The following is a 19,219-nucleotide window of genomic DNA, read 5'->3' as shown; positions in this document are numbered from 1 at the left end:
GATGATCTTTGCATCATCAATGAGGACGGGAGAGGTTCCGGATGATTGGAGGGTTGCAGATGTTGTTCCATTATTCAAGAAAGGGAGTAGGGATAGCCCAGGAAATTATAGACCTGTGAATCTAACTTCAGTGGTTGGTAAGTTGATGGAAAAAATCCTGAGAGGCAGGATTTATGAACATTTAGAGAGACATAATATGATTAGGAATATTCAGCATCGTTTTGTCAAAGGCAGGTCGTGCCTTACAAGCCTGATTGAATTTTTTGAGGATGTGACTAAACGCATTGATGAGGGTAGAGCCGTAGATGTAGTATATATGGATTTTAGCAAGGCATTTGATAAGGTACCCCATGCAAGGCTTATTGAGAAAGTAAGGAGGCATGGGATCCAAGGGGACATTGCTTTGTGGATCCAGAACTGGCTTGCCCACAGAAGGCAAAGAGTGGTTGTAGACATGTCATATTCTGCATGGAGGCCGGTGACCAGTGGTGTGCCTCAGGGATCTGTTCTGGGACCCCTACTCGTCATGATTTTTATAAATAGCCTGGATGAGGAAGTGGAGGGATGGGTTAGTAAATTTGCTGATGATGCAAAGGTTGGGGGGGTGTTGTGGATAGTGTGGAGGGCTGTCAGAAGTTACAGCGGGACATTGTTAAGATGTAAAACTGGGCTGAGAAGTGGCAGATGGCGTTCAACCCAGATAAGTGTGAGGTGGTTCAATTTGGTAGGTCAAATATGATGGCAGAATATAGTATTAATGGCAAGACTCTTGGCAGTGTGGAGGATCAGAGGGATCTTGGGGTCTGAATCCATAGGACACTCAAAGCTACTACACAGGTTGACTCTGTGGTTAAGAAGGCATACAGGGCATTGGCCTTCATCAGTCGTGGGATTAAGTTTAAGAGCCGAGAGGTAATGTTGCAGCTATATAGGACCCTGGTTAGATCCCACTTGGAGTACTGTGCTTAATGGAGGAAGAGGAGGAGGAGAAGATGGTGGCACGAGGGCAGCGCACGCGGCCACTTCGGTGGTGATGTCCGTTATCTGTCAAGTAGGGGACCGTGCACAATTCTGATTTGATGGAGACAGACGTAAGAATACGGAGGAACATCTAGAAAACTTCTGAAATGCCCGCTTCACTGCTGCTGCTACTGTGTGGTAACTGGAATCTCTGGAGCAGAAGGCCCCGAAATCCTCGGCTTTGTGTGTTTCAGTGGCCGAGTCGAGGTCATTGGCGCTCGGGAGGCTGTATCAGAGAGGCTGGTTGGAGGCTCGAAGTTTTCCGACGGACGGACTCAGTGTCGGCTGTGGTCGGCTGCTTCCAAGGCATCGGCAAGTTGACGGTGCCTGGAGGTTTATGGCAGAGAGTTTCTCCCTTTTGCCGCCTGCTATCGGGGACTCGGGATTCGATCGACTTGGGGACTTTTGAGACTTTATTTACCGTGCCCATGGTTTGTTCTTCATCAAATTATGGTATTGCTTTGCACTGCTGTAACTATATGTTATAATTATGTGGTTCTGTCAGTGTTAGTCTTTGGTTTGTCCTGTTTTCTGTGATATCACTCCGGAGAAACATTGTATCATTTCTTAATGCATGTATGCATTTCTAAATGACAATAAAAGAGGACTGAGTGTTCTCATAATCTAAATAAATTCTGGTCGCCTCACTACCGGAAGGATGTGGAAACCATAGAAAGGGTGCAGAGGAGATTTACAAGGATGTTGCCTGGATAAGGGAGCATGCCTTATAAGAATAGGTTGTGTGAACTCAGCCTTTTCTCCTTGGAGTGACGGAGGATGAGAGGTGGCCTGATAGAGGTGTATAAGATGATGAGAGGCATTGATCATGATGATAGTCAGAGGCTTTTTCCCAGGGCTGAAATGGCTAGCATGAGAGGGCATAGTTTTAAGGTGCTTGAAGTAGGAGATGTCAGGAGTAAGTTTTTTACGCAGAGAATAGGGAGTACGTGGAATGGGCTGCTAGTGGCTGTGGTGGAGTCAGAAATGATAAGATCTTTTAAAAGTCTCCTGGATGGATATATGGAGCTTAGAAAAATAGAGGGCTTTGTGTAAGCCTAGGTAATTTCTAAGGTAGGACATGTTTGGCTCAGCTTTGTGGACCGAAGGGCCTGTATTGTGCTGTAGGTTTTCTATGTTTCTATGCTTCTGACATTTCTCCTATACTTTTCTCTAATACCTTAAAATTATGCCCCTTGCATTAGCCATTTCTGCCCTGGGAAAAATGCTCTGGCTCTCCACTCTGTCTGTGGCTTTGTACATTGATGTCAGGTCACCTCTCATCCCCCATCACACCAAAGAGAAAAGCCCAAACTCACTTAACTTTCCTTCACAGATATGCTCTGTAATCCAGGCAGCATCCTGGTAAATCTCCTCTGCATCCTTCTTATATCTGTAGTGAAGTATTTCTGGTGAATGCCTATATAAGTCTAGCAGTGCCATTCAAGTAGAGAGTGTCTATGTCCTGGCCTATATTTATTCCCCACCCCATGCAATAACTCTCACTTGTATAGAACCTCTAATATATCAAACATCAATGAATGCCACCAAAGAAAATTAATGTCAAACTGTTCGAAGATGAAAGGACAGTAGATCAAATTCTTGGTCACAGCTGGACTGAGAAATATCTTTAAAAGGACAAAAGATAGTGGGGAGGGGGCTTAGGGAAGAAAGTCCTGGGAGGATCTTGGCAGGGGCTGTTGCCGGGGTGACTAAATACGAGAATGATCAAGGGGTCAGAATTGGAAGAGAGTAAATATGTGAATGTTGTGGGGCTGGGAGAGGTTCCTGAGAAATAAGGATGGCAAATGGTGGTCTTGAAACTGAGGATGAAAATTTTACACTTGTAATGATATTTAATTAGGAAGCACTCTTTATAGGAAGTTTAGTGAATGGAACAGAGTGAGTTGAGATATGGCAGCTGAGTCTTGGATGTCCAAGAGAATTCAAGGAGTAGAATGAGGGGAGTCAGCCATCAGTGCATTGGAATAGTGAAGTCCAGAGGTAACAATGAAGCTCTAAAGAGCAGGTGGGTAGAATTGGATTACCACAGAATTGAAGTAGTCTTAGTGGTGGCACTGATCTGATCTGATGTTCATCAGCTCAAATATGATACCAAAGTCTCTAATTTTCAGACACTTGCCAGGATGAGGGATGGAGTAGGCAACAAGAGAATGGACTTTATTGTTGGAACCAAACATGACGGCTTCAGCCTTCTGGATACCTGCTGTTTTGCTGGCAAAACTTGTACCCTGTGATTGCTGGAGAGAAGATAACAGTTGAAAACTGCAGTTTACTCTAAATACAAAGGAAGGTGTTAGTAAGACAATGAGCAAAGCAATGGAAGGAAAAAACGGATCTTGAGGGGATTAGAGTAAAACTGGGGAAAATAATATTTTTCAGCAGATTGTTGAAACAACTATGGGAAATATTTTAAAAGATTACTGGAGAGAAAAGTAGTATTCTGTAAAAATGAAATAATCAACAATAAAAAGTCGTGGATAAATGTAGGAATTTCACAAGTTTACGCATTGAGTGAATCAAGAGGAGGTAACTAAAGGAAGTATGAAAAGTGTATGGAATGCTTACAGAATAAGCAATGAAATCAGAAAAGTCCAATAGGAATAATGATCAAGCTCAATAAATATAAATGTGTTAGAATTTCACAGATTAGAGGGTATTAGCTACAAGGAGAAGTTCGATGGAGTGTAAGCTCAATGGTTGATATTTAAATCTGTAACATTTAGGAGTGATAAGGCCAACAGTAAGGATTCTACTCTGCAGTTTAGATTGGTTAATTGAAATTTGGCTAACACTGCACCTAGGGAGGCACTGCTGTTTTGTTTCCAGTCTCTTTGGTTCTGTGATTATAATGGTCTTGCTTCTATTTTTTTCAGATAAGTACCTGCCACCAACTCCTCCATCCGCAGGTCCTGCAGCTCCTTGTTAAACTCTTTGAGACTGAACATTCCCAGCTTGACGTCATGGAGCAGGTAATCCTCCTTTCGTGTAGTACAACCATGAGTGGGTGTGTTGGGTGGTAGGGATGCTAAGGAATTATGGGTTTGCATTTCACTTTTAACTTCTAGGGTGGAGGGGTTATAATCACAGTACCACTTTGAATAATAATTCAGAATCAGGTTTATTATCACTGATGTAAATCATGAAATTTGTTGTTTTGTGGCAAGGCATAAAAAATTACTGTAAGTTCCGTGAGGAGGAATAGATGGATTGAGTGAGAGAGAGCAAAACAGTGAGGTGGTGGTCATGCGTTCGCAGACCGTTCAGAAATCTAATGGCGGAGGGAAAGAAGCTGTCCTTGAAATGTTAAATTTACAAATGTTCAAGGAGGCTGCCACAAATGGAGAAGGCACAGATCTCAAGAAATATGCCTCATCTGTCACTGGCTACATCTGCAAGTTTAGATGACGTTGGTGCCGCAAGAATGATTATCTCCTAGCCTAATTACGAGCCCTGGCTGAGTGCAGAGGTGCGCTCCCTACTAAAAGCCCGAGATGCTGTCTTCAAGTTTGGAGACACAACAATTCAGGGCAGCCAGGAGAAACCTCATCTTAGGCACCATGAGGGAACGACCTTCTATCCTCAAAAAATTCAAGAACACCTGTCTGATAACAACCCCCAGTGTACTGTATGTGGCTGGGCATCCAGCATTACTGACTACACAGGCTAAATAGCGTCAATTGTACCAGTGACACCTCCATCCCTGATGCTCTAAACAACTTTTATACACGTTTTGAGGCATGCAACACAACCAGCCATAAAAACTACTCCTCCTCCCCCCCCCTTCAAATGAGCAGCCACCGTCTATAATAGCAGCAGATGTGAGAAGGAGTCAACTCCCATAAGGCCGTCAGGCCAGACCACATCCCAGTCCAAGTACTCAGGGTGTGCACACCAGCTTGCTGGCATCTTCACAGATATCTTCAATACCTCACTCATCCAGGCTGCTGTCCATGCTTCAAATCAGCCACCATTATCCCTGTACCAAAGAAATTTACATCTTTAGAACTAGACAACTACTGCCCGGTGGCACTGTCACCAATCATCATGAAGTGCTTTGACTGGCCAGTAATGGCACTTATCAGAAACTCCAGATGTACCACACTGGACACTCACCTATATGCTTACTGACCGAACCACTCTATGACAGATGCCATAGCTTCTGTCGTGCACCTGGCCCTGACACACCCAGAAAGCAAGGACACTTATGTCAGACTGCTGTTTCTGGATTTCATTTTGACATTCAACATTATTATTCCACAGAACTTGGTAAACAAACTCCTACTCCTCAGTTTAAATACCTCACTGTGTAACTGGGTGGACTTCCTAACCAGCAGGCTAAGATAGTCAGGATGCACAACTGTTCCTTCCTCCCCTTCATCCTCAGCACGGGTGCCCCCCCCCCCCCAGGGCTGTGTGCTGAGTCCACTGTTGTACACTCTGCTCGCACATGACTGCACGGCAAACACCCGGGTAATCACAATGTCAAGTTCACCCATGACACAACAGTGTTGGAGCTCATCACCAACAATGATGAGACAGCCTACAGAATGGAGGTGAGAGGAGCGTGAAGCCCGGTGCCAGGCCAATAACCTCTTTCTCAATGTCAACGAGAGAAAGGAGATGGTTATCAACTTCAGGAGAACTCACACCCCACTTTACTTCAGCGGCACAACAGTGGAAACTACAAGCAGTTTCACACTCCTGGGAGTGGACATCTCACACAACCTCTCATGATCCCAGGACACATCCTACACTATCAGGAAAGCAAACTTTCTGAGGAGGCTGAAGAGAGCTGGACTATGCACATCTATACTCACATCCTTTTACAGATGCACAGTAAAGAACATCTTAGCATCCTAATATTTTGCATACCTCTATCAGTGTTCCATTCCAGGGAAAAGAAGCCCAGCCTATCAAGTCTCTTATAATCATTTGTAATGCTCTAATCCAGGCAAAGTCCTGATGAATCTCTGCACCCCTTCCAGGTTCTCCCACCCTTCTTCTGACCCTGACTTCCACATGTCTTATCTGCCTGGGGGATTGGAAGGTATAATGAGAACTTTACTCAGTATGTAATTCTTCTTCACCACCAGCTGGAGCTGAAGAAGACCCTGCTGGACCGAATGGTTCACTTGTTGAGTCGTGGCTACGTCCTGCCTGTGGTCAGCTACATCCGCAAGTGTTTGGAGAAGCTAGACACAGACATTTCACTGATCAGATACTTTGTGACAGAGGTCAGTGGCTTGCATGGTGATGTACAAATTTAGTTCGTGAATGGACAGATGGAGAGAGATTGACCTGTGGTTAACCTGACCATTGGTGTTTTGGGTCACAATCCTCCATCAGCTCAACCAAGTGGCCATTGCTGAAGACTGAACACCGGGGAATATTAGCCCAGCCTTGTACTCCAGCAGGTGGGAGGAGTTGCAGGGATGCAGGGAATCAGCCAGGAATTATACTGTGGAAAAACAAGAGACTGCAAGTGCTGCAAGTCTAGGGAGCAGAAGCTTAGTGTGGTCTGCACCCCGTCGATGGTTTAAAACCAGGAAGTTCAGCCCCTTTATGGTGAGAGCTTGAGAATGTCAGGACTGGAAAATAGAGCTCCACTGACTGATTCCAATAGGATTGGAATCTTGTTAATCAGATGCTTTATTCCAATATAATTGCAGGGTAGGAACCTTATGATCCTACCTTTATTTTGCAAGTGACATTGAAGCCCATGAGAGTCAAGGGAGCTTGCAGAATGGATGTGAGATTGGGAGAGGAAGCAGGGATTAGCTGACACTGAATCATAAAGGAAGCGAACAGTGAAACTCCTCATGAATTGGACTCCTCGTTCATGAGTGCAGAAGTTCGGGTGTAGTTTCAACATCGGCATAAGCAAACTCAGTAATGTAGTGATTAATGAAGAGAATGGTGGTGGATACCAAGAGAAGCAATTTACAGAAGGCCTACGAGATGGCTTTTGAGAGCAGCTTATGGTTGAGCCCACTAGAGAAAAGGTAGTTTTGAATTGGGTGTTGTGTAATGAACCAGATTTAATTAGGGAGGTTAAGATAAAGAAATCCTTAGAAGGCAGCGATCATAATACAGAATTCACCCTGCAGCTTGAGGAGCTAAAATTGAATGTATTAGTATTACAGTGAAGTAAAGGGAATTACAGAGGGATGAAGAGGAGCTGGCCAAAGTTGATTGGAAGGGACGCTAGCAGGGATGACAGCAGGACAGCAATGGCTGGAGTTTCTGGGAGCAATTCAGAAGGCACAAGATAGATACATCTCAAAGATAAGGAATTATTCTAAAGGGAGGATGAGGAAACTATGGCTGACAAGGAAAGTCAAAGACAGTATAAAAGCAAAAGTGTCGGCATTCACGACAGCAAAATTTTGGTAAGATAGAGGATTGGGAAGTTTCTGAAAACCAAACCAACAGATGACAACTAAAAAAAGCAATAAGAAGAGAAAAGATGAAATGTGAAGGTAAACTAGCCAATAATATAAAAGAGGATACCAAATGTTTTTTTTTTCATATATTAAAAGAATAAAAGAGGTGAGTGGATATTGAAATGCTGGACAATAGTGCTAGAGAGGTGGAAACGGTGGACAGCTCAGTAAGTATCTTGCATGTCTTCACTGGAAAACACCAACAGTATGGCAGAAATGTGAGAGTATTAGGGCAGAAATGAGTGTAGTCACTTTTACTAAGGAGAAGGTGTTTGGGAAGCTGAAAGCTCTGAATTTTGAAAAATTACCTGGAACAGATAGTCAATAGCTCAGGAATCTGAAAGAGGTTGCTGAAGAGATTGTGGAACCATTAGTCGTGATCTTTTAAGAATCGCTATATTCCAGAGAACTAGAAAATTACAAATGTTACTCTGCTCTTTTAGAAGGGAGGGAGGCAAAAGATAAAAAATATAGGCCAGTTATCTTGATTTCAGTGGTCAGGAAGATGTTGGAGTCCATTACTTTTCTTTTCTTTTTAAATCTTTTTATTAATTATTATTGAAATTCACCAACAGAGAAAAATGCATCAAAATAATCAAGACAATATATCTAAATGTAGAATAAGAGTTAAACTATCAACCAAGCTGAACAGTATATCAATAATAATAAAAAAAAGTTAAAGCTTTTTTTATGGAAAAAAGGAAAGAAAGAAAAAAAAAGAACCCCTACTAACTAAAATAGAAAAAAAACCCTGATAACAAAAAAAAATGGGGAAAAAAACCCATTTGGAGCACAAACCCAGAGCTATACGCCATACAAGCTTCCATAAAAAAAGACATCAATCCACCAACCAAATCCATATACCCAAGCATCAGAAAACGACCATCTTTATTAACTCAAATCAAATGATAATAACGGGCAAAAGAACCCCACCTTTTCTCGAAGTGAAATCTAGGATCAAAAGTTCAACTTCTAATTTTTTCCAAACTAAGACATAACATCACCTGAGAGAACCATTGTATCAAAGAGGGAGCAGAGGCACCTTTCCATTTTAATAGAATAGCCCTTCTAGCCAATAATGTAACAAATGCAATTACGTGTTGATCTGATATAGAAATACCATGAATATGTTGAGGAATTACACCAAACAAAACTGTCAATTTATTAGGTTGTAAATTGATTTTTAAAGCTTTAGAAATTGTAGAAAAAATAGATTTCCAAAATTGTTTCAATACAGAACACGACCAAAACGTGTCAATGTAGCTATCTCAGTTTTGCATCTATCACACTGACTATTTACATTAGGAAATATTTTAGACAATCTCTCCTTTGTCAAATAATAACGACTACAATTTTAAATTGAATTAGAGAATGACTGGCACAAATCGAAGAAGAGTTAACCAGCTTCAAAGTTGGCAACCAATCCTCTGTTACCAAGGTCATGTTAAGCTCTCTTTCCCAACCTTGCTTAATCTTAAGTAAAGGATAGTTATCCTGTTGTAATAGTAAATTATAAATTTTCCCAATAAAACCTTTCACTAAAAGGTTCATTTTTAAAATAATGTCTAACAGATCAGAGTCTTGTATATATGGAAAATTACTTAAATATTCTTGTAAGAAATGTCTGACCTGAAGATATTGCAAAAAATGTGAATATGAGAGCGAGTATTTAGTTACTAATTTCTCAAAGGACATCAATTGGCCTTCTTGAAACAAGTCCATAAAGGAAAAAATTCCTTTGTTCCTCCAAAGAGAAAAGGTAGGATCACTAAGTGAAAGTTTAAATAAATAATTTCGATAAATTAAACTAAAAAGGTTAAATTTTTTAAGATTAAAAAACTTATGAAACTGGTACCAGATTCGTAATGATTGATTAATCATAGGATTTATATTAGAATAGAAATTTTGGCTAATTGTACAGGTGAAGGAGCTCCTAATAACGAAGTTAAATGAAATTGTTTCACAATTTTCAATTCCAAATCAACCCAAGATGGTCGTTCCTTTTTATCGGTCCAATATAACCAAGAACACGCATCCATTACCAAGGATGAGGTTTCGGGGTACTCGGAAGCTCATGATAATATAGGCCAAAGTCAGTATGGTTTCTTTAAGGGGAAATCTTGCCTGACAGTCTGTTAGAATTATTTGAGGAAATAAACAGGCAGGATAGACAAAGCAGAGTCAGTAGATGTCTTTACTTGGATTTGACAAGGTGCTGCACAAAAGACTGCTATACAAGAAAAGAGCCCATGATATTACAGGAAAGGCAGTAGTGTGGATAGATGATTGGTTGATTGGTGGGAGGTAAAGAGTGAGAATAAAGGGGGCATTTTCTGGTTGGCTGCCAGTATCGAGATGTTACGTGGGGGCCAGTGTCGAGACCACTTCTTTTCATGTTATATGTCAATGATTTTGGTGACAGAATTGATGGCTATGTGCTCAGGTTTGCAGACGAGACAAAGACAGGTGGAGAGGCAGGTAGTGTTGAGGAAGCAGGGGGTCTACATTAGGCTTTAGACAGATTATGAGTATGAGCAAAGAAGTGGCAATGGAATACAGTATAGGGAAGTGTATGGTCCTGCACTTTTGTAGAAGGAATAAATGTGTAGACTAGTTTTTAAATGGGGAGCAAATTCAGAATTCAGAGGTGCAAAGGGACTTGTCAATCCATGAGACCAGAAGAGTTAGTCTGCACCGCCATTTCATCATGGCTGACACATTTTCCCTCTCAACCCCATTCTCTGTGTAACCTTTTGCACCCTGACTAATCAAGAATCCATCAGCCTCTGCCTTAAATACACCTAATGACCTGACCTCCACTGCTGCCTGTGGCAACGAATTCCACATATTCACTCCTCCTCATCGCTGATGGTAAGAGGAGATAACCTCCTCATCTCTGTTCTAATTGGATGTCCCTCTATTCTGAGGCTGTGCCCTCGAGCCCTAGACTCTCTGCATCCACTCTATCCTGGCCTTTCAACATTCAATAGGTTTTCCATGAAATGCCCCCTCGTTCTTCTAAATTCCAGAGTACAGGCCCGGAATCATCAAATGCTCCTCATACGAAGAACCCTGTCCAATGTCAGCACATCCTTTTTTTTAGATAAGGGGCCAAAACTACTCACAATGTTCCAAGTGAGGCCTCACCAGTGCCTTATAAAGCCTCAGCATTGCATCCTTGCTTTTATGTTCTGGTTCGCTTGAAATGAATGTTAACATTGCATTTGTCTTCCTCACCCCCAACTCAACTTGCAAGTTCACTTTTTGGGAATCGTGCACGAGGACTCCCAAGCCCCTTTGCACCGTGGATTTTTCAATTTTCTGCCCATTTAGAAAGTGTGTGGCCATATACTTCCCAATACTTATTCCATCTGCCACTTCTTTACCCATTCTTGTAATCTGTCTTAAGTACTTCTGCAGACTCACTGCTTCCTCAATACTACCTGCTGCTCCATCTATTTTTGTACTGTCCGCAAACTTAGCTACAAAGCCATCAATTCCATCATCCAAATTATTGACATATAGCATAAAAAGAAGCGCTCCCAACACCGACCACGACGGAATATCACTAGTCACTGGAAGCCAACTAGAAAAGGCTCCTTGTATTCCCACTCTTTGTCTCCTGCCAATTAGCCAATTCTCTATCCATGCTAGTACCTTCCGTGTAATACCATGGGTTCTTACATTTCTTTTACTCTTTGTATGCAGTATCTGAAAAAACTTTTGGTATCCTCTTTGATATCCTTCCGTTATCTCTTTGGTCTTCAGTTTTTCTGCATTTTCTTTCTTGTTGCTGATTGGCAGGTGGGCGATTTGTTACTTTTTTGGGCGAGGGAGGGGCTGGGGATTCAAGACTTGTTAGTGTTTTTACTTGTGAACGATCTGTTAGATTTTTGTGTGAGAGGATGGGGGTTTGATGTTATTGTTGCTGTTTTTTGTGTGGGAGGGGGTTGGGGTTTGATGATTTAGCTGCCGTGTCTGGGTGGATGGTCTGTTTTTGTGCGAGGGAGAGGTTGGGAGAGTTTAGGGTTAGCGAGTTCTGTTTCTTTTCTTTTTTCATGTGGGAGTGGGGGTTGATGTCTTCCAGTGACTTTAATGGCTTTTCTGTATTTCATGGCTATCTAGTGAAGATGAATCTCAGGGTTGTATACTTTGATAATAAAATGAACCTTTGATATTATTGGCTAGCTTACCTTCATAGTTCATCTTTTCTCTCCTTATAGCTTATTTAGTTGACTTCTGTTTTTTTTAAAAATTCCAAATCCTCTGACTTCTCACTAATTTTTGATCTATTATATGCCCTTTCCTTTGCCTTTATGTTGTTTTTGACCTCCCTTGTCAGCCACGGTTACATCATCCTTTCTAAATACTTCTTTGGGATGTATCTATCCTCTGCTTTCTAAATTGCTCCCAGAAACTACAACCATTTGTCATCCCTGCAAGTGTCCCCTTCCAGTCAACCTTGGCCAGTTCTTCTCTCATCTTTTTCTCGTGCAGGATTCCATGAAGGTTAACTTGCAAGTTGAGTTGGTGGTAAGAAGGGCAAATGCAATGTTAGCATTCACTTTGAGAGGACTAGAATATGAAAGTAAGGATGTAACACTGAAGATTTGTAAGGCATTGGTCAGACTGTACTTGGAGTATTGTGAGCAGTTTTTGAGCCCCTTATTTAAAGGATGTGCTGTGATTGGAGAGGGTCCAGAGGAGGTTCATGAGAATGATCCTGGGAATGAAAGGGTTAATGTATGAGGAGCTCTGGGCCTGTACTTGCTGGAGTTTAGAAGAATGAGAGGGGTTTTCTTTGAACCTCTTGAATTTTGTAAGGCTTAGATAGATTGGACGTGGAGAGGATGTCTCGGACCAGAGGGCACAGCCTCAGAATATAAGGAAGTATCTTTAGAACAGAAGTAAGGAGGAATTTCTTTAGCCAGAGGGTGGTAAATCTGTGGAAATCATTGTTGCAGATGGCTGTGGAGACTAAGTCATTTGGTATATTTAATGCGGAGGTCATTCGGTTCTTGATTAGCAAGGCTGTTAGAAAAGTACTTTTGATATTTTGCTTCATTAGTGGAGACAGAGTTCAAAATCAAGATGTGTTAAGTCCATTGTAACGAGCGATGTGGAAGGCTATCAGGGATTGCTGAAGAGATTTACTCGGACAGCCCCAAAGTTGGTGAAGTTCAATAATTTTAGACATGATGAGAGTGAGTTGTTTCCAAAACACTTGAAGACCAGGAGATTTAATGGAAATATTCTTAGCCTCATAGTTACTGGAGGCAGTAAAGTGAAATTCTTTATGGTGCGAGGTTTCAACAGGTGACTCCATTTTAGATGGCTGGCAGACAAAAGAATGAAAAATTTTGTCGACCTACAGCCTGCTGAAAGCAACTTCTGCAATTACAAGAATTTGCAGCAGAGATATTTATAGAGTGGAGTCTGTTGCCAGCTAGTTGAATTGCTCTAGCTCGGGGAAATGGGCTAAGTGGCTGCTTTCTTTTTTTGATGATTCTGTTCTTGTGCCTGCAGGTTCTGGATGTCATTGCCCCTCCATACACCTCAGACTTTGTCCACCTCTTTCTCCCGATTCTGGAGAACGACAGCATTGTTGGTACAATTAAAACTGAAGGGGAGTGTGACGCTGTGGCAGAGTTTATTGGTAAGTGGAGTATAGAGTTATCTGGAATTGTAAGGCCAGGACATCTGCGGCCAAAGGTTAGTGGGATTTCAGCAAGGGAGCTCCATCAAAAGGCTGCTTCTTGAACCCAGAAATCCAGACTAATGCTGAGGGAATGCTACACTGTTGAAAGTTCTGTGTTTCAGTACTGAAGTTGAGATATTACCTAATCATAATCACAGTTGCTGCTTCTGACTTCTTGCTGCTTCTTGCAATTTAGCTGTTTCACTTCCTCAATTTTAATAATCAGTCCCCTGCAAAATGCTCTGAGAGCTTCATAATCACAGGTTCATATTTCTTTCTGATTCAGTTGACTTCCTGTGTTAAGGGAGAGTGTCATTTTGTGCATTAGGTATATGCAACTACTGTGTAGCACTTTATCAGACTTCTTAGAACTGAGCAGAAGCCTATTATTTTGTATGTTAGTGAGTCGGGTTGAGCCCCTCCTCTTGCAGTTGACGATATTTCTTCTATATCTATGATATTTCTGTTTATTCAGTGAAAAATAAGCTTACATTGAGTGGAATCATGTAGAATATTCAGCACAGTAGCTGTGGACCTACCAGCCTGAATGGTTTTTCATTCCTTCACTCCTGTACCTTTTGATGGGAAACCCTGTCAAATGGCCTCACTCCAGAAGAAGTGGATGCACAATATTTGTAGGTGCGGTTTTTAGTGGCAGAGATTCCTATGTGTAGTGCATGTTAGCTTATTCTGAGAGATTACTGCTCAGAAGGATAAGAGCTACATAAATGGTGGCTGGTGGCCTACATCTCTCTGATGTAAGAAAATTTAAAAACAGGAGCAGTAAGCCAATCCACCCCCTGAGCCTGCTCTGCCATTTAATACAATCATGGCTGATCCAACATTGGCCTCAGCAGCACATTCCCAGTCTCTCCCCATATCATCTGACTCCCTTGTAGCTTAAGTACCTGTCATTCTCTTTCTGAAGTGTATTCGATATGTCCATCTTCACATCTCTCTAGAGCAGAGAACAATAACTTTTGAGAAGGTGTTGTCTTTAAAATGTGACCCTGTATTCTGAAACCATGCTCTATAGGACCCCATTAGGGGAACACACACAAAATGCTGGAGAGACTCAGCAGGTCGGGCATTATAGATGGAAAACATAGTATTACTTAAATAGAGTTAGACCACAAACGCAGCATCTGCAAAATCTTGTGACCCCGTTAGGGTAAGCATCCTCAGAATGTTGTATTTTTCAGTACAATTACTTCCAGTTCCTTTGCAACTAAGCTCATTATGCAGAACATCAAACCCCTCATCCCGGAATCAGCCTAGTGAACCTTCTCTTCATTGCCTCCAGTGCACCCTTTCCTGTGGTACAGAAATCAACCCCAACTCAGTATTCCATATGCGGTCTCTTAAAGTTGCATTAAAATTTCCCTAGTTTGATATTCTATACTTTTTTCAATAATGCTCAACATTTCATTAGACTTCCACATCACTTGCAGAATCTGCATTTTGTGTTTCATGCACCAGGACTCCACATTCTTCAGTTTGTAGTCTAATTCCACTTAAGAAATATTTTGCTTTTCCCGTTTTTTTTCCAAATGGATAACCTGACACTTCTCCTACATTACATTACACTCCACTCAACAAAGCTGTGCCCTCTTGCTTTAACTGTGTACCACTAGCACGTCCTTCTGGTGGGCTCTTTTGGTCAACCTGCAGTGTTAGTGTGTAACTTGTGATATTCCGCCCAAGCTAATGTGAGTGAGGGAGAGTCGGTGAGGCATGACACCCAGCAGCTGGACCCGAGTAGTAGGAAAAGGATCTCATGGAGGCCTCTTGGGACAGTGGGAGTAAGGAAATGTGATTGTAACTCCTGAATAAAAGTTTCACGTAAACTGTACTTCCAGCACACTGCAAATCCAACTTTATCATGGTGAACTAGCACGGAGAAGGAAACACAGGAATGGAGAGCAGCCAAAGGAGGATGTACAAGATCTTTCTGAGAGATGTGAGACATGATGGAACACTGTGTGTCATGTAAAATTGATCCAAGAATTATGAGTGAGACCCGGCAGCAGTTAACTAGATGAATAATAATTAGATTTTGTACTTTATTTTATATGTGATGTCAAAGTTTTAAAATATAGAAGCCTTTTTCTTCTTTTCTGCAACTGACTTTGGAAAATAAACTGAGTTTGGAACTGATGTGTTAAAAATAAATAATGGCGTTGTACTTTCAGGAATGCTTGGATTTACAGTTTTAAAAACAATCCCACTTATTTTGCCAACAAGGGACCATAGGTGAGGATAATAAAGGTATTTATTCTGATTCCATCCGTCACTGTAGAGCTGATGAAAACCATTGATGCTAATGTTTGTACCACATACTCCTGCTGTGTCAGACGCTTCCTGACCTATCTGGTCTCATCAGTCACTTCATAATCTACAAAAGTGCAGTGTAACCCTTGATCTCCTAAAAAGAAGAGAAGGTATATAATATTTTAATATTCAGAATTATCTTTGAAGTGCACGGAAATGTATTATGTAGAGTTTGTCACTTCGTGCTCCCAGCAAGAAATTGGCGCGCAGTTAAGAATGGTAGCATCTTTCTTTAAGGATCACTGGTACGGATCCCAAAACCATATTAGGAGTATCACAGGTGCAGAAGTTGTTTTCCGGAGTTCAGAATGATGGTCCTTCTGAATGCCCAGGTGGGAATGTTGAAGGGATATCAGCAGGACAGAGCCTGTCTCGGGGCTTAAGGCTCCATTTCCTAATGGTTAGGAGGGGCTTGGTCCCTGTCTGCATACTGTGGATGGGTGAGGAAGGAGTTAACATTTCAGCTACTGGTGTTCATGTCACTTGTTCTAATTTAGTGGTTGAAAATAAAGACCAGAGTTCCTCGGTGAATTGTTAGCCTCAATTAGTTGAGGTGGGTTGTGCAAATACACTTTCTTCACATAAATGGGCAGAGACTCCCACATGACCTTTTATGTTCTGAGTCAGAATCAGAATCAGGTTGAACATCACTGGCATATGTTGTGAAATTTGTTGTTTTGCAGCAGCAGTGCATTGCATACATAAAGGAACTACAAATTACAATTAAGGAAATATATATATATATATATATATTACACACAGACACACACACAGTGGATTTCGGTTAATTGGGCCTCCGGTTAATTAGAGAAGCCAATAATTTAAGACAACTCTTAAGAACAAAAATGGATTGAGAAAAGAGCCGGGATTTCCTTTGTTTGTTTGGGACAGGAGACTGCTGCCGAAGTTTCTAACTAGCGTTAGTCATGTACACTTGTGTCGCTGTTAAACACTACACCATGCTTAGAACAAAGAGTTTTTAAATAGTGTCGGTTGCATATACTTGTATTCAAAAAGCAGTAATTTTTGTCGTTGATAATTTGTGAGAAATAAGCAGTAGGACAATTCAAGTGTTTTGCTCACTGGTTTCAAGGATAAATTTCTCTGTCGAAGTACATTTTTATAGCATTGTAGAAGTAATGTTAGTGTTCTAGTTTGTTCTATATTTTACTTAAATACATAATTTCTTACTCAGTTAAATGGTAGTTTGTCTTTTTTTTAAATAGAAGTTTTTAACTAATTCCACAAAGCTTTGGCTAATTGGGGAAGCTGCTTTATTGGGCCAAATTGTGTCCCAATGATCTCGATGTGTCCCAATTATTAAAAAATTGATTTCAATAAATAATGTAAATAAGAAAATAGTGAGGTAGTGTACAAGGGTTTATTGTCCATTTAGAAATCCAATGGTGGCAGGGAAGAATCTGTTCCTGAAACGTGTGTGTATCTTCAGGCTCCCGTACCTCCTCCTTGGCGGTAGCAATGATATGGGACGTGATAGGGTCATGCCTACACCCCCTAATCTTTGACACCCTTGCTCATCAAAATCTACCAACCTCCACTTTAAATATTCCTAATGACTTAGCCTCCACAGCTGTCAATGGCAATGAATTCCACAGATTCACAAACCTCGGGTGAAAGAAATTCAGAATGTGAATCAGCTTATTATAGCTGACGTTCAGTATGTCATAACATTTTTTTTTTGTTTTGTGGCAGCAGGACAGGGCAATACATAAAATATACTACAAATTACAATAAGAAATAAAAAAAATTAGAGGTAGTGCAGAAAGAAAATCAAAGTAGCAAAAATTCCTTCTCATCACTGTTCTGAAAGGACATCCTATTCTGAGGCTCTGCCCAAACACCCTCCCACCTCTCCCCCGACAGAAACATCCTCTGCACGCTTGGTCAGTTTTCAATATATCCCTGTGATATTATTCAACAAAAAACCTGATATACCTACATATGTTAGTTCCTACGTAAAAGTAGGACTGGCCTCCCTTTCTGATCAGTCATGTGCTTTAAATGCCATTCATTACAATACTGAGGTGGGATGGTTATCATTTTGAATGATTTTGTGTGGCTTCCAATTTACAGACAAAATTGACTTACAGACACAAGTTTTCCCCACATCTTTACCTCTGAACACACAATGCCAAGAGAACTGAGGCAGCAGGGGTTGAATAGTCGACACTTTGGGCTGAGAGCCCTCAACAAGACTGGAAAGGAAGTGGGCAGGAACAATGTCCACATCTCTCCGTAACGCTGCCTGACCTGCTGAGTACCTCCAGCATCCTTCGTGTGGTTCAAGGTTTCCAGCATCTGCAGTCTCCCTGGTGTTTCCATTACCTTTTCATGGGTCTGCTTTGATCAAAAGTACAAATGCAAAGTGGTCACTCAGTATCAACTGAAGCAGCCCAGGCCTACACAGGAGTATGGCAATATTACAAGGAATCTAGAAATACTGAGCCAGTGGCCCAAAGCCATAGGGCACCACACAAAGATCAGGTGTTCTCATGCACAAAACACAAACAGTTAGCTGGCAGGTGAAGTGAGAGCAGATGGCATACATCTGCCGTCTTTGTTACTTTCCCCAGGTAATAAACGTCCAGATATCTTAAGTTACATCAGAATCATTCAGTATGGTAAACATACTTATATATTTTTGATACCATTCATTAAATTCCATATAAGACTAAATAAGAACAATCACTAAATGTGGAGAGCAGGAAGGGAACTAGGAATACGTAGTTTGAACTTAATATTATTGGCGCTCAGTCGTATGTAGGGGATGTTTATAAATTGTACATCTGTAACTCGGAGACAGCCTGTACTGGCTTTTAATGCAAAGGGGTTGGAGTTTCAGAATATTTATGAATATTGTATAGGTTGCTGATCAGGTCACACCTGACTACTGCTCACAGGTTCAGTCCTCTAGGAGAGTTGGAGGACATGATTCACATGGTTAATTCCTGGATGAACAGGTTTGTCCTCTTGCTGGAAGTTGGATCTGCATTCTTTGCATTTTGGAAGAACAAAGGATGGTTTTATTGAAGCATACGAGAACCCAAGTGGCATGACAGAGTAGATGGTGAGATGGTTCCAATAGTGGGAGAGTCTTGAATGAGGGAGCAAAATTACAATATAAAGGGGCAGGCAGTCATTTCGAACTGAGATATTGAGGAATTTCTACTTACAGATGGAGGTGAGACTCTGGAATTCTCTACCCTTGAGGGTTGTGGAGGCTGGTCACTGGGGCTTTAAAGAGGAAGATCATCGAGGTCAATGGAGAATGAGTACAACAGAGGATTTGAGGTAGGGAGGTTCAGCCATGGTCATGTTGAATAGCAGGACACAGGACAAGTGACCCACTGCTCCTGTTTTCTTGTGTGGTCACCTAGCTTCATAGTGAACAGTGTGTGCAAGTCATGACATCATAGGGAATGGATGTCAGTGCACAATCACCAAGTACCCAGCTTTGAACTGTGCTTAGTTAACAGCACATTGTAGTGCTGCAGTGTGCTGTTGACCTTTATCACATCCTGTACATGCTCTTTTTGACATTACAAGGCTAAACAAGCCTCCAAATTAGGAAGCTGAGAACTAGCTGTAGACATCAAATAGGCACATTTCTGCCCCATTTCAGCACCACCATGGGTGGCTGCTGTGGTTTTGTGGCCAACCCATGTCCTGCAGATAGAACGTAGCT

At 41.4% G+C, this 19,219-nt stretch overlaps 1 protein-coding gene across 1 annotated transcript in view; it reads left to right on the top strand.

Moving 5' to 3' along the window:
* Positions 1–19,152, top strand: part of nelfcd (negative elongation factor complex member C/D) — a 116,270-nt gene extending 97,118 nt beyond the window's left edge. Inside the window, exons 12-15 of the mRNA XM_063041589.1 lie at positions 3,915–4,010; positions 6,135–6,275; positions 13,011–13,140; positions 15,042–19,152. Coding sequence (XP_062897659.1) covers positions 3,915–4,010; positions 6,135–6,275; positions 13,011–13,140; positions 15,042–15,076 — 402 coding nt within the window. The 3' untranslated portion in view covers positions 15,077–19,152. The remainder of the gene's footprint in view (positions 1–3,914; positions 4,011–6,134; positions 6,276–13,010; positions 13,141–15,041) is intronic.
* Positions 19,153–19,219: the final 67 nt, after the last annotated feature.

Source organism: Mobula hypostoma, chromosome 2 (genome assembly GCF_963921235.1).
Source record: "Mobula hypostoma chromosome 2, sMobHyp1.1, whole genome shotgun sequence".
NCBI classification, from domain to species: domain Eukaryota; kingdom Metazoa; phylum Chordata; class Chondrichthyes; order Myliobatiformes; family Myliobatidae; genus Mobula; species Mobula hypostoma.
This window is presented reverse-complemented; position numbering and strand designations above follow the sequence as displayed.